Source organism: Chrysochloris asiatica, unplaced genomic scaffold (assembly GCF_000296735.1).
Source record: "Chrysochloris asiatica unplaced genomic scaffold, ChrAsi1.0 scaffold00328, whole genome shotgun sequence".
NCBI classification, from domain to species: Eukaryota; Metazoa; Chordata; class Mammalia; order Afrosoricida; family Chrysochloridae; genus Chrysochloris; species Chrysochloris asiatica.
In genome coordinates this window covers 546268-561923 of record NW_006408846.1, presented here as the reverse complement: position 1 = coordinate 561923, position 15656 = coordinate 546268, and the positions used below count along the sequence as shown (strand labels likewise).

At 38.8% G+C, this 15656-nt stretch overlaps 1 protein-coding gene across 1 annotated transcript in view; it reads right to left on the bottom strand.

Moving 5' to 3' along the window:
* The window catches only part of CLEC1A (C-type lectin domain family 1, member A), a 33778-nt gene extending 18986 nt beyond the window's left edge, over positions 1-14792 (bottom strand). The window contains exon 1 of the mRNA XM_006875450.1: positions 14675-14792. Within this exon, the coding sequence (XP_006875512.1) occupies positions 14675-14792 (118 nt within the window). The remainder of the gene's footprint in view (positions 1-14674) is intronic.
* Positions 14793-15656: the final 864 nt, after the last annotated feature.

The window sequence follows — 15656 nt, the reverse complement described above, 5'->3', positions numbered from 1 at the left end:
GAATTACGCCATGACTTTGCAGTGAGGGACTTATGTTCTAATTGAGGAAATGAAGTCAGAAATACCTATTGTGAAAGGAAACTATTGGTATTTAATATAAATAGGGCAAAAATGAAACTTGAGTTGATAATTAAAGACTTTTTATTTGTTTGTTTGCTTTATATATGTATTTTTAACCCAAACAATTTTTCATGTTCTTTCGGTAGGATTAGCTTCCATCAGGAATTCTGGCCAATCAATTACTTCATTTTTTCTATTATATTGTTAATGTGAAGTGCTCTACCTGCATTTATTTATTTCTTAAACTTTTTTTATTGTGAACTGAGTGAAAGTTTATAGTGTTTATATAAAACATGTATCTAGATGTTTTTATTGACTATCTGTTTTACGTTCAACAGTTTTTACACATTATATTTCATCTCACTGATTACAATCCTCCCATTTCCTCCCCATGCTTTTTCACTTCCATTTCTCCTTCTTTCCCAACCTTTATGAGCTTTGTCCTTGGGTAAAAGCTGCCCTTTTGATCTCAAATAGTTGACCATTCTATGGGGCTCATACCTCACTTCGTTTATTCTTCCTATGTTGTTGTTGTTGTTGTTAGATGACAGCTAGTTAGTTCTGACTCATAGTGACCCTATGCACAATAGAAGAAATCAGTGTCTGGTCCTGCACCATCCTCACAATTGTTATGTCCGAGGCCATTGTTGTTTCCAATGTATCAATCTGTCTTCTTGGGGCCCTTCTGCTTTTTCACTGACTGTCGACTTTTCTAAGCATGATGTCTTACTCCAGGAACTGGTCCCTCAAGATGATATTTCCAGAGTAAGAGAGACAAAGTCTCACTATCCTGGCTTCTAAAAATCATTCTGGTTGTACTTCTTCCAAGACAGATTTGTTTGTTTTTCTGACAGTCCATGATACTTTCAATATTATTAGTCAACACCTAAATTCAGAATACATCAATTCTACAATCTTCCTTACTCATTTTCCAATTTCACATGCATATGAGGCTATTGAAAAGACATGGCATGGTTTGGACCTCAGACCTTAAATTGACACCTTTGCTCTTTAATACTTTCTTTTTGCCTTCTATTCACCAGTAGTTATCAATGTTCCATGATTGCAAATTTGATCAATTTCAAACTGAAGAAGCTGGTAGAATTCTTCAATGTCATCATTACTGTCTTTAGTGGTTGGTGCATTAATTTGAGTAATTGTGGTATTACCTGGTCTTCCTTGTAGTTGTGTAGATACTATCTTATCATAAGCAGCAATGTACTTCAAGGTAAATCTTGAAATGTTTTCTATGTATGGATATTATCCTATCATAGGCAACAGTGTACTTCAAGATAGATCTTAAAATGTTCTTTTTGAAGATGAATGTCATGTTCTTCCTCTTGTTATTCCCACATAACAAACTATCTGATTGTCAGATTTGAAATGGCCAGTGCCAGTCCATTTAATCTCATTAATGCCTAGCATATCAATCTTTATACATTCTGTTTCATTTTTGATAATTTCCAGTTTTCCTAGATTCATACTTTGTATATTCCATGTTCTATTTATTAATGGAGACTTCTCATTTTGAGCTGTACCCCACCAGTAAATGAATGTCCTTAAAGCTTTCCTTCATTCACATCATTATGATCAATTCTACTTTGAAGAGGCAGCTCCTCCCCAGTCATATTTTGAGTGCCTTCCAACCTGAGGCTCTCATCTCTAGCACTATATCTGACAATGTTCTGCCACTATTCATAATGTTTTCATCTTCTGGTACCATATCTGACCATGTTCTGCCACTATTCACAATGTTTTCATCTTCTGATACCATATCTGACAATGTTCCACTACTATTCATAAGGTTTACAGTGGGTAATCATTCAGAATTAGACCGCTTCTCCTTCTTCCTTGTCTGTCTTAGTTTGGAAGCTCTGCTGGAACATGATTCTGTTGGTATTTAAGATATTGGTGGCATAGCTTCCAGCATCACAGCAACACACAAGCGCCACAGTATAACTAACTGACAGATGAGTGGTGATGTTCCCCTAGACCTGCCTATTGCTTGACAGATCATTGAATCATGGGGTTGGGGTCAGTTCCAGACCTGAACGGTGACTAATGATTAAATTCTCTGACAAGTAAGCCAAGTCTTTGATTGGATTTTGAGTTTTGTTCCACAATTTATCCCACCTTATCACCTTCCAATGTGATCCCTTTCAGAACAGTTGGTAGTGGTAGCCATATAGTTCTACTGGTCTCAGAGTTGTAAAAATATTGAAATTACTAAAAAATACTGATGTTCACAAGGTTTGTTAGTCCACTGGACTATTTCCAAGTGTTTTTAATTTTCATCACTCTTCTTTCCTTCAGGCAAGGAGAAGACACTAATTGCATCCCAGGTGGCTACTGATGAACTTGTAAGATCCCAGTTGCTACTCAAAAAAGTAAGATGTAGATCATTGTCTTCATGGACTATTATGTGCCAATTGACCATAATGTCACCCAAGACAGTTGTCCTGTACCCCCAAGACCAATAAATCATTCACTCAATATATTTGATAATGCCTAAGAAGCTTTCATAAGTTTACCCTTTGAATGATCCACCACACTCATTGATATGTCTCTCATACTTTGGACAGATTGTCCGGAGGGAACAGTCACTGAAGAAGGATGTCATGCTGAGTAAGGTGGAGGATCAGAGAAAAAGAGGAAGACCCCTAACGAGATGGATCAGCCAGGTGGCATCATTGATGGACTCAAGTGTGGCAGCGGTAGTGAGGTTGACCCAGGATAGGACATTGTTTCGTTCTGCTGTGCATGGGGTCGCTATGAGTCGGTTCCGACTCGATGGCACCTGACAACAACAACATGGGCTGCCAAAAGAACCAATAGATCCGTTTTGGAAGAAGTGCAGCCAGAGTGCTCCTTAGAGGCCAAGATGGCCAAACTTCATCTCTCATGCTTCAGACATATTGTCAGGAGGGACCAGTCACTAGAGAAGGATATCGTGTTTGGTAAGGTGGTGGGTCAGAGAAAAAGAGGAAGACCCCCAACAAGATGGATTGGCCAAATGGCAGTATCAACGGACTCAAGTGTGGCAACAGTAGTGAGGTTGGCCCAGGATCAGGCAGTGTTTCATTCTGCAGTGCATAAGTTCACTATGGGTCAGTGCTGACTCAATGGCACCTAACAATAACAACAATCATATTTTATCCTCCCAACTGCTGCCATATTTAATCCCATTATTACTGACACTGTACCAATTCATCTTGTTGATGGCCTTCCTCTTTGTTGCTGTCCATTTACTTTATCAAGCATGATGTTCTTCTTCAGGGACTGGTCCTTCCTGATAACAGATCCAAAGAACTAGAGATAAAGTCTTATAAGAAGCTATACTTCTTCCAAGATAGATTTGCTTGTCCTTCTGTTATTCCATGGTATAGTTGATATTTTTTGCCAACAACATAATTCAGATATATCAAATCTCCTCCTATCTTCCATATTTCACAGGCATATGAATAAATTGTGAACACCATGATTTAAGTCATGCACACCTTTGTCCTGAAAGTGCATCTTTGCTCTTTAACAGTTTAAAGAGATCTTTTGTAACAGATTTTCCCAAAGCAATATATCCTTTGATTTTTTGACTGCTGCCTCCATGAGTTCAGTTGATTCTGGATCCAAATAAAATTAAATCCCTTTTGACAACTTCAATAGTTTCTTCAGTTATCATGATGTTGCTAATTGGTCCAATTATGAGGATGTTTGCTTATTTTATTTTATGGTGTAATCCATACTGAAGACTGTAGAATTTGATCTTCATCAGTAAGTGCCTCAAGTCCTCTTTGCTTTCAGCAAGGAAGGTCAAATGAGATACATATAGCAAGTTATTAATGCATCTTCCTGCAATCCTGATGCCACATTATTCCTTAGATAGTCTACCTTCTCAGATTGTTTGCTCAGCATACAGATTGAATAAATATGGTTAAAAGATGCAACCTTGGCACATAAATTTCCTGATTTTAAACCACACAATATCTTCTTGTTTTATTCAAATTACTTACTCTAGATCTATATACAGATTTCACAGAGCCCAAATATATGGACGACTTGGGTGTCACTGTAGGATTAGCACTGAACTGTGAATCACAAGGTCAGTGGTTCAATGGCATCATTAACTGCATAACATCAGTGCGAACTTACTAATCCTATAGTCTTTCCTTATTTACCTCCATGTAGCCAGTCAACAATACTATAAATACTATCTCCACAACATTTTTCATATCCAACTTCTCTTCCTTATTCCCATTATATTTCATCAGTTCATAATCTTCTAATCTCATACTTGGATTAGTATAAAAGCAAGTTATGAACTCATCCATATTTATGTTCAGGCTCCTTCAATCTATCTTCCTCATTGCAGCGAAAATGATCTTCCAAAAACACAAAATTGATTATTAGTCTCTGTTTAAAATCCCTTAGTGATTTCATTTTACCTACCGAGTAGACACAAAATACATCAATATAGTATTAAAAATCCTCCTTATCTTTCCAGATTTATTTCTTGCCAAATTTACCCTTAAATTCTACACACAGTCAAACATACTGTTTATGGCTATCTGAAAACCCAAAGTTACTTGAAACTTCCTTGGTTTGCCTTTCATATCTTTCTCTGTCTATAGTATCACACAGGCCCCTCAACATCCTCTGGCCCAATTCCTGCAATTATATCATGTAGAACATCTTAAAGCCAAATCATTTTAATGGTTTCCTCCTTTATGAAGAATTTTTTACCTCCTCTACACCTGTATCCTTCTCATATAGATGTGTATATTTCCATATAGCATCTTAGTCCACTTTTTTCTTAGTTGAGAATTGTATGAGACTGTAAGTAAATAGGGATCATATCATATATTATATTACATTATATTCTTAGTACTTCGAATATGCCTGGACCAACATGATTCTATCAATTTGTTGTACTGTGGTGGTTGTGCATTGTCATGGTGTTAAAAGCAATACCACCAGTATTTCCAATGCCATCAGGGTCACATACTACTACAGACTAATAAGAAGGAGAAACTGGATACTTCTGAATGATTACCCATTGAAAACTTCATAAATTACAGCAGGACACCAATATAGTTCCAGAAGTTGAGCCATTAAGGTTGGAAGGCAATCTAAATATGACTGGGGAGCACCTGCTTCCTCAAAGTAGAGATGATGTGGATAGAATTAAGCTCCTCATAAACTCTACGCAAGGAGCTGACTGGAAGGCACCTAACAACAAAAACAACAATGTTTTACTATGTCAGGAATAAAAAACTGAAAATAGCATCACATTCATCATTAAAAAAGCATTCCAAGACATATCTATAATTACAATACTGTCTGTAATAGGATACTATTTATACTTATACAAGAAGACCAGTTAATACCACTATTACTCAAATGTACTCACCAACCACTAAAAGCAGTGATGATGAAACTGAATAATTCTACTAACTTCTTCAGTCTGAAATAAAAAATGCAATCAAAATGCATTAGTAATCACTGGTAATTGGAATGAGAAAGTTGAAAACAAAGAGGAAGGATCAGTAGTTGGAAAATATGACTTCACTGAAAGAAACAATGCTAGAGATGAATAATAGAATTTTGCAAGACCAATGGCTAATTCATTGGAAATATCTTTTCTAAACAACATAAAAGGTGACTATACACATGAACCTCACAAGATGGGATACATAGGAATCATATTAACTACATATGTGGGAAGAGATCATAGAGAAATGCATTATTATCAGCCAAAACAAGGCCAGGGACCAACTGTGGAAGGGATCATCAACTGTCCATAGGCAAGTTCAGGCTGAAGCTGAAGAAGGGGAAAAAAAGTCCTTTGTTGTTGTTGTTAGGTGCCATTGAGTCAGTACCAACTCAAAGCAACCCTATGCACAACAGAACAAAACACTGCCCGATCCTGGGCCAAAGTCCTAGATAGTCAAAATATGGAGTCCTGGTGTGGCACTGTGGATTAATGTGCAGGACTGCAAAGTTGGTTTGATTTGCAGTATCAGTGGTTCAAGTTCATCAGCCACACCTCAGAAACCCTATGCAGGGTCACTATGGGTCAGAATTGTCCTAATGGCACTTAACAACAATAAGTCAAAATATGACCTTAAGTATATCCCACCTGAATTAAAGACCATCTCAAGAACAGATTTGATGCATTAGACACCAGAAGGGATGTGAATGGTATCAAGAACATCATACATGAAGAAAGCAGATCATTATAAAGACAAGAAAGAAAGAAAAGACAAACACTCACACTTGCAGATGACACCCACATGACCGGGACTGGATGACTGGATGATCAGAGCTCAACCAGGAGAAGAAAGAAGAGGGGGGAGGGGGGGAAAGAAGATAGAGCTGATCCAAGCTGATGAACTTGACCTATGCATACGAATGCAGTGACACAAAAGAGGCAACAAATCCTTACAGCAAGAAACATTCCCACCCCCTCCACACATGGAGTAGACAGAGAGGGGCAACTTGGACATTGGATACCCAAATGGGGAGGGAGAGACTACAAAGGCAAGAAGTAACTGGTTTATAAGCTTTCAAGAGAGAACCTAGAGCTAGGGGGCGTGGAGGAAGACAAAATTACCAGTGAGTACTATCCAATTTGTCTAGGTGGAGCTGATTAAATGAAATACAGATGGGTTACGTGCGATACTGTAGTGAATAATGGTTATCAAGACAGATTGTGAGCATTGGAAATGCAAGGGTAGATGTTTTGTAGCAAGGAAGAGAGCAATTATTTCTCCAGTCTAGGAGCGGAGATCTCTGGGACCACCAACGGATAAAAGCTGAGAACGGGACCCCACCCAGAGAACCGGGGATGCCTGAGATGGAGACAGAGATGATGACATGGAGGGATGAAGCGGCTGGGGACTTTGGATCCAGAGAGGGAGAGAAACTGTAGGCCAAAGACTGAGGGGGGAGGCGGGAGTGTAGAGCATGGGCTTCTAGGATATGCCCTTTGGTCAGAAGACGATGCATGGAGGGGATTGGAACCATGGCAATGTAATGATATATGATGGAATGAATATGGAACTGAGGTTCTCTCATGTAAACTATCATATAATTCACAATAAAACATTAACAAAACAAAAAAAGAAAGAAAAGACAAAAATGGTAGTCAGAAGACACTCTGAAACTTGTTCTTAAGGGTAGAGAAACTAAAGAAATTGGAAGAAATGAGGAAATAAAAGAACTGAACAGAAAATTTCTAAGTAAAGTGTTACAATGAACTGTGCAAAGATCTGGAGTTAGAAACCTAAAAGGGAAGAACACACTCAACATTTTTTAAGTTGAAAGATTAAAGAAAAAATTCAAGTTACAGGTTGCAATATTAAAGATTCAATGGACAAAATATTGAATTCTATGTTGTTTTTGTTAAATGCTGTTGAGTCCGTTCTGACTCCTAGCCACCCTGAGGAGTAGCTGGTGAGTTTGAACCACCAAACTTGTGGTTCAAACTGAGCTTGAAGTTCATTGTATTATCCTACAACTCCACACCAGGACCCCACTGAATGATACAGAAAGCATCAAAAGAAGATAGAGAAATACACAGTCACTGTACCAAAATTAATTGGCTGATTATCAAGCATTTAAAGAGATAGCATATGATGAACACCTGATGGTACTGAAGGAAGAAATCAAACTGTACTAATGGCATTTGTGAAAAACAAGGCTCCAGGAATTGACAGAATAAAAACTGAAATATTTCAATAAACTCATGCAGCACTGGAAGTGCTCAGCCATGTTTGCCTAGAAATTTGAAAGACAACTACTTGGTCAACCATTGGAAAAATTTTGTATTTGTGCCCATTACCAAGAAAAGTGACCCAATGGAATGCAGGAATCATATATGATATCATTAATATCACATGTAAGCAAAATTTTGATGAAGATAATTTAAAAAGTTATTGTAGCAGTACATCAACAGGGAACTGCCAGAAACTTAAAAGAGGATCTGGAATTAGGGATATCTTTGCTGATGTCGTGTGGAACGTGGCTAAATACAGAGAATACTAGAAAGAGGCTTACTTGTTATTTATTGGCTATGGAAAGGCTTTCAAGGGTGTGGAACAGAACAAACTATGGATAATGTTGTGAAGAATCAGTATTCCAGAACTCTTCATTGTGTTCTTGAGGAAGTTACACAAAGACAAGAGGCAGATGTTTGAACAGAGTAAAGAGATACTGAAAGGTTTAAAATCAAAATAGTTGTCGACCAGGGTTATATCCTTTCATCATACTTGCTTAATCTGTATGCTGAGTAAATAATCAGAGAAACCAGGTTATATGAGGAAGAACAAGGCATCAAGACGGAAGGAACAATCATTAGCAACCTGCCACATACAAATGACATAACCTTGCTCTCTGTTAGCAAAGAGAATTGAAATACTTAATGATGAAGATTAAATGCTACAACCTTTCATTTGGATTGCACTTCAAATAAAGAAAACAAAAATCCTCAAAACTGGACCTATAAATAACATCATGATAAATGGAGAAAAGGTTGAAGTTGCCAAATGCTTCATTTTGCTTGAATCCACAATCAAAACTCACAGAAGCAGCAGTTGAGATATCAAAAGATGCATTGCACTAGGCGAATCTGCAGCAAAAGACCTCTTTAAAGTGTTAAAGAGCAAAGATATCACTTTGAGGACTAAGACGCACCTGACAAGTCATGGTATTTTCATTTGCCTCATATGCATGCAAAAGTTGGACAATGAAGAAGAAAGACCATAGAAGAATTGATGCATTTGAATTATGGTGCTGACAAAGAATATTAAAAAGCATCATTGCCTACCAGAACAAGCATGCCATTTTGGAAGAAGTACAGTCAGAATACTCCTTACAAATGAAGATGGCGAGACAGTCTTTCCTTCTTTGGACATTTTATCAGTAGGGAGAATAACATCATGCTTGGTAAAGTGGAGAGTCTGTGAAAAAGAGGAAGACTTTCAATAAGATAGACTGACATAGTGGCAGCAGCAATGTGCTAAACATAACAACAATTGTGAGGATGGTACAGCAACGAGCTGTGTTTTGTTCTCCTGTGCATAGGGTCACTATGAGTTGGAACTGACTCGACAACACCTAACAACATGACTCCAGTCGTAAGTTTTTGTTAAATGGTATGAGGATATTGCCCTTCAATTTTACTACTGAATTGCTTGACATCCTTTAAGGCAAGTATATTTTTACATACAGAAAAGTTAAAGAAAAATTATGTGTGAATTAAAAAAATACATATATAAAGATAAAAATGTCATAATTCTGCTACATTATGTTGAATCTGTGTCATTCATATTGCAAAAAAACTTCCCTGAGTAATTTCTATACCTCTGTTATTTTAATAGCAAGTTACATCAGATCTACTGAACTAAGAAGTAAAAAGATTCCACTGTGGGGTAATGCACTAGACTGCAAAGTCATTTGAACCACAAGGTCAGGAATTCAAGCTCACCAGCCACTCCTCAGAAACACTATACAGGGTGACTATGGGTCAGAACCAACTTGACAACACTTAACAGCAACAACATAATGACATCAAAGGAGCACTGACAGCACAGTGGATCATGTATTGGGCTACTAACTAATAGATCTGTATTCGGAATCCACCAACTTATCTCTTCAGGAGAAATATGAGACAGTCTCCTCCTGTAAAGATTTATAGCTTTGGAAACACTAAGAAGCCATTCTATTCTGTCTTGTAAGGTTTCTCTCTGAGTCAGAATGAACTTTATACAATGAGTTTCAGTTTTATAATGATGTTCCTATAAATACTTACTATACAGCCTTACCACAAGAAGATGAAAACAGGTAGGGTAAAATAACTATTTCCAGATTTGGGCCCCAAGACGCCTTTTTGTAATCTGTACTCCTAGTGTTTCAATTTCCATTTCCACTAATAGATGCTGCAGTTAGCATTGTATCTTGGTCTGCCACCTTCTCCTCCCTCCACCCTTAACAGAACTTATCTGTACACCCTGTTCCCTGATTTTGCTGATCACTAACCCTTGTGAGAGAGTTCCTGCCTCCAGTCAAAAATGAAAAATGAAGTTATACACAGGTCATTCAAAACCACACCCTTCAGAGTTAACTCTGTATATGATTTAGTGGAAGAAAACATATCGCATCCTATTACACATATCCTGTGGCTGCAGAAACTGACATCCCTGCTTTTGCCACTCAGCTTCATGTTAAGGAGGTTGGAAATCCCCAGTGACCTCTAACAGCTTAATGGTAGTTTAGGAACAAAAAGTCAAATCAACAGTTCTCAGATGGAGGATCATCAGTAAATAGAAAGTGAATGGAAAGGTTTAGTAAAGGAGATGAAGGAAACTTGATTGTTAGTAGACAAAGGAGAAAAACTTAAAATAAAAAGGAAAGTAAATCTGGACATGGTCAGAAGGGAAAGGACATATTAAGGCACAAACAATAGCTCTCTGATATTGGATGATGTAAAATTTTAAAGAGAACACATTAAGAATTCTCAAGGAATAGAATGTAGCACCAAACCATTGCTGCTGAATCAATTCCCACTCATAGTGACCTATAGGACAGAGGAGAACCACCCCATTGGGTTTCCAAGGATGTCATCTTCATGGGAACACACTGCCATATCTTTGGCCTATTGAGTGGCTAGTGGGTTTGAACAGCCAAACACTCTATTATCAGCCATACACTTAACCACTGCATCACCAGGACTCCTTGGTATGGAATATAGTAAAAGAAAACACATATTTTTGGAGTGTCTCTGGTAGCGTAGTGGTTACGAATTGGGCTGCGAACCTCAAGGCCAGCAGTTCGAAACTACCAGCGGCTCCGCAGGAGAAAGATGAGGCGTTCTGCTCCCGTAAAGATTTACAGCCTCGGAAACCCTGTTCAGGGTCGCTATGGGTCGGAACCGACTCGACGGCACTTAACAACAACAACAATTGTATCAGGAGTCCTGGTGTGGCACTAGGGTTAATGCGCCAAACTGCAAAGCCATTTGAACTGCAAGGTCGGCAGTTCAAGCTCACCAGCTTCTCCTCGAAAACCCTATACAGGGTAGTTATAGGTCAGAATCAACTCAACGGCATTTAACAACAACAACGATTAAATAGTGTGTCAGGAGTCCTGGTGTGGCACTGTAGGATAATGCACTGAACTGTAAGGTCGGTTTGAGTCACAAGGCCAGCAGTTCAAACTCACCAGCCACTACTTGGAAACCTTATACAGGGTTGCTATGAGTCAGAACCAACTCGACAGCAATTAACATTAACATAATGTTAAAGTACTTCATATAGTTTATCAATTTAATTGCTCATCTTTGTTTTGAGCTATTGTTGAATAGGACTTAAGAGTCTGGTTGACTCCATGCATTACAGAATTTAATGCTGTCAATTCCTATGCCATGCCCACGAGCAGTCATGGACTAGACCATTGTGATCCATTATGATTTTCAGAAGCTAATTCCCAGACCTTTCCTCCTAATCTTTCTTAATCTGGAAACTCCTCTAAAACCTAAACAGTATCATAAGCAACATATAAGCCTCCACTACTGGTAGACAAAGGAGCTCTGGTAGCGTAGTGGTTCCGAATCGGGCTGCAAACCGTGAGGTCAGCAGTTCGAAACTACCAGCAGTTCTGCGGGAGAAGGATGGGTGTTTCTGCTCCCGTAAAGATTTACAGCCTTGGAAACCCTGTACAGGGTCGCTATGGGTCGGAACCAACTCCATGGCACGTAACCACCACTGGTAGACAAAGGAGCTCTAGTAGTGTAGTGGTTACAAATTGGGCTGTTAACCTTAAGGTTAGCAGTTCGAAACTACCAGCTGCCCTGCGGGAGAAAGGTGAGGCTTTCTGCTCCCATAAACATTTACAGCCTTGGAAACACTGTTCAGGGTCGGGGTAGTAGCTATGGGTCAGAACCAACTCCACGGCTTAACAACAACAACTGGTAGACAAAGGAGCTCTTATAACGTAGTGGTTACTAGTTGGGCTGCAAACCTCACGGTCAGTAGTTTGAAACTGCCAGCAGTTCCATGGGAGAAAGATAAGGCTTTCTGCTCCTGTAAAGATTTACAGCCTTGGAAACCCTATGCAGCATCACTATGAGTTGGTTCCGACTCCACGACACAGAACCATCACCACCATGGGTAGACAGGTGGAGGCCACGCATTAATTACATTGGCTGGGATTCGAATCCCTGTCTCCTACTCAGAAGGTGAGAACTCCACCACTTCAACCACCACTTCCTTCATAAGAGAAATTTTATTTCTATTTGACATCAAGTTAATATGAAAAAAAAAAAATCAAAGTCAGGCACATAACAAACACTGTATATGTTTTTTACCATCATTGATATAATATAAATGAAGAACCTGAAGCCTAAGGATAATTAAGTAATTTGTCCAAGAGTACACATCAGTAAGTAGCGAGACCAACAACTTATCAATTGCAAATAGCATTTTTCAATGTGACTATACAGGTGGGCCTTGCTAGATGGAATACACAGGAATCAAATTGACTACATCTGTTGCAAGAGATGATAAAGAAGATTGATAGCATCATCTAAAACAAGGTTATCAGTCACCTATGGACCAGACCATCAATTACTCATATGCAAGTTCAGTTGAATTTGAAGAAAATTAAAAACAAGTCCATGAGGACTAAGATACCACCTTAAGTATAGTCCACCTGAATTTGAAGACATTCTCAAGGCCGTATATGATGCAATGAACACTAATGACCAAAGAGAAAAAGAGTTGTGATATGGCATCAAGATATCATACATGAAGAAATAAAAAGGTCGTGAGGAAGACAAGAAAAATCAGATGTCAGAAGGGACTCGCAAACTTGCTTTTGAACATAGAGTAGCTAAGGCAACTAGAAGAAATGATGAAGAAAAAGAGCTGAACAGAAAATTTCAAAGGACAGCTTGAGAAGACAAAGTAAACCTATTATAATGAAATGTACAAAGATCTATATTTAGAGAACTAAAATAGAAGAACATGATCAGTATTTCTCAAGTCAAAAGAACTGAAGAAAAACTTCAAACCTTAACTGGCAGTATTGTAGGACTTTATGGCAAAATGGTCCTGGTGTGGTACTGGACTACTAACCGAACGGTCAGTGGTTTAGACCCACCAGTATCTCCTTGGGAACCCTAATCAGGGTCGCTGTGAGTGGGAACCAACTCCATGGCACTTGACAACAACAACACAGGCAAAATATTGAACAATGCAGGAAGTATCAAAAGAAGACGGAAGGAAGGCACAGTGGTACTGTACCAAAAAGAACTGATCAATGTTCAACAATTTCAAGAGGTAGCATATGATTAAGAACTGATGGTATTGTAGGAAGAAGTTCAGCTACACTGAAGACATTAGCAAGAAATAAGGCTCCAGGAATTAACAAAATACAAATTGAAATGCTTCAGCAAACTGATGGAGCGCTGGAAGCATTCACTGGTCTGTGCCATAGAAGAGATTCATATCTGTGCCAATTCTAAACAAAGATGACCCAATGGAATGTGAAAATCACTGAACAATACCATTAATAACACATGCAAGTAAAATTTTTCTAAAGCTAATTTAAAAATTATTGCAGTAGAATATCTATAGAGAGCTGCCACAAATTCAAGTCAATTTCAGAAAAGGACAAGGAATAAGGGATGTCATTGCTGATGTCAGATGGATCTTGTCTGAAAATACCAGAAAGGATGTTTAGTTTTGCTTTATTGACTACATCACAGGATGAATAATTAGAAAGAAAACTATAGAAATGGAAACTAGAAGTCACTCCAATGGGATGTTGCTATAATTTGGTTCCATCATCACAGTAGTATTCTGAGGGCCAACAGAGCCAAAGGGTATAGAGTATAGTGGCCTAGTGATACCACTATTTACATTATCAAATCACAGAACTTCAGAGCCGAAAGGATGTTGTTAAACATTTGTTTCAACCCCTGCACATTTCACAGATGACAAAAATGAACACCTGAGGCTGATATAATCTCCAAAGGACTCACAACTTTGAGGTGTAGAATTATTATGATAAAGAACCAGGGTTAATGTTTCTGCTTGGCTATATCCCATAAAGCCACAGGTTCAAAACTAGCAAAAAGGTAGCTTTTATAAATCTCAATTTCCTAACCAGATCCCAGGTGGTTGGGGAAAAAAACAAACCACAGTGAAGATGAAACAAAAATAAATACTTTGTATTTGGTCTTCAATGGGAGGTGGGAATTAAAGACTTAGCTTAAATTTTACATCCAATCTCACCTTCATAATGCTATACCTAAATGATGTAGCAGTATGTGATCAACGCATGTCACTGTATCAGCCACAGAATTTCACAAGAAACATCTGTGCATATACTGAGTTTAAATTTTCTGCTGTACATACATGTGGCACATTGTGTAGAGTACACAGGTAGACAGTCCTGTAACTCATAAAAAAACATTTCTTCTTCTATCCACTTTCTACGATTTTCAGAGAGGTATCTCATCTCAAGCATTTCTCAAAGCTCTGACCTATTTGGAAGTCGGAGAAGGTTGCCTTCTCCATTGAGAAACTTCTAGTTTTACCCTTTCAAGGAGGTAAAGTACCTGTGTGTTGGGGTCCTGGGCGACGATGCGTTGCAATAGAGGCTTGAGAATGCAGGCTTATGGTGGTGTCCCCATCATCATCTAGCATGTCCCTCGTGCTGCTGTACTTGGCATGCATCTGGATTCCAGCAGGGAGGAGGAAGAGATGCTACCTGCCACCTGGGTACTGTAAGAGAGTGGGAGAACCCAGGCACTCCGAGACATTCCCAATGCTTGCCTCTCTTGCAAGTAATAGGGGAAACCTCTGGCTCCAGTTCCTGCCTGCTGAGGCCCAGCCCCTTTCCAGCAAGCTTGTACTCTGATTGCCAAATTGGTCAGGCTGAAGGGAAGTAGCATTTGTTTTCTGTTCGCGCAGTCTCTGCCTGAGCAATTATTGAGGGGATTGTTCTCCTGAGATTGCTTCTCTTCACTTGTTTGTACCCTCTGTGTAACTATAGTGCAAAGAAAGCATGTTCTTGCAATAGCACGGTGGTTCATTTTGAATCTGTAGAGTGGTAATCAACCAGAGAGACACAATATTACTCAGGTTCTTATCCATCATGGAGTTCCTGTATAAGTCACTCAGATCAGATTGAATCTTTTTGCGCATATCTTAGCAAGGGCTGTGAAGAGAAACAGAAATAGTAAGCTATACATACAGAGAGACAGAGGAATTTATTTCTAATAATTTGCTCAGAGGCTAGGAGGATTTGGAAAGTAGGGCTGAAGTCCAAAATGTGTAGGTTGGGCAAAAACTAAACCAAACCTGTTGACATGGATTCAATTCCTACTCAGGCGACCCCATGTGTTTCATAGTAGAACTGCATTCTAGGATTTTCAATGACTGAGCTTCCAGAAGTAAATCTCCAGGCCTTTCTTCCAAGGCTTCTCTGGTTGGATGCAAACTACCAACCTTTCTGTTAGTAGACAAGAGATTAGTCATTTGTGCCCCTCAGGGGCTTTAGGTAGGCAGTGGGGGAGAGTGGAATTATGACAAGATGGG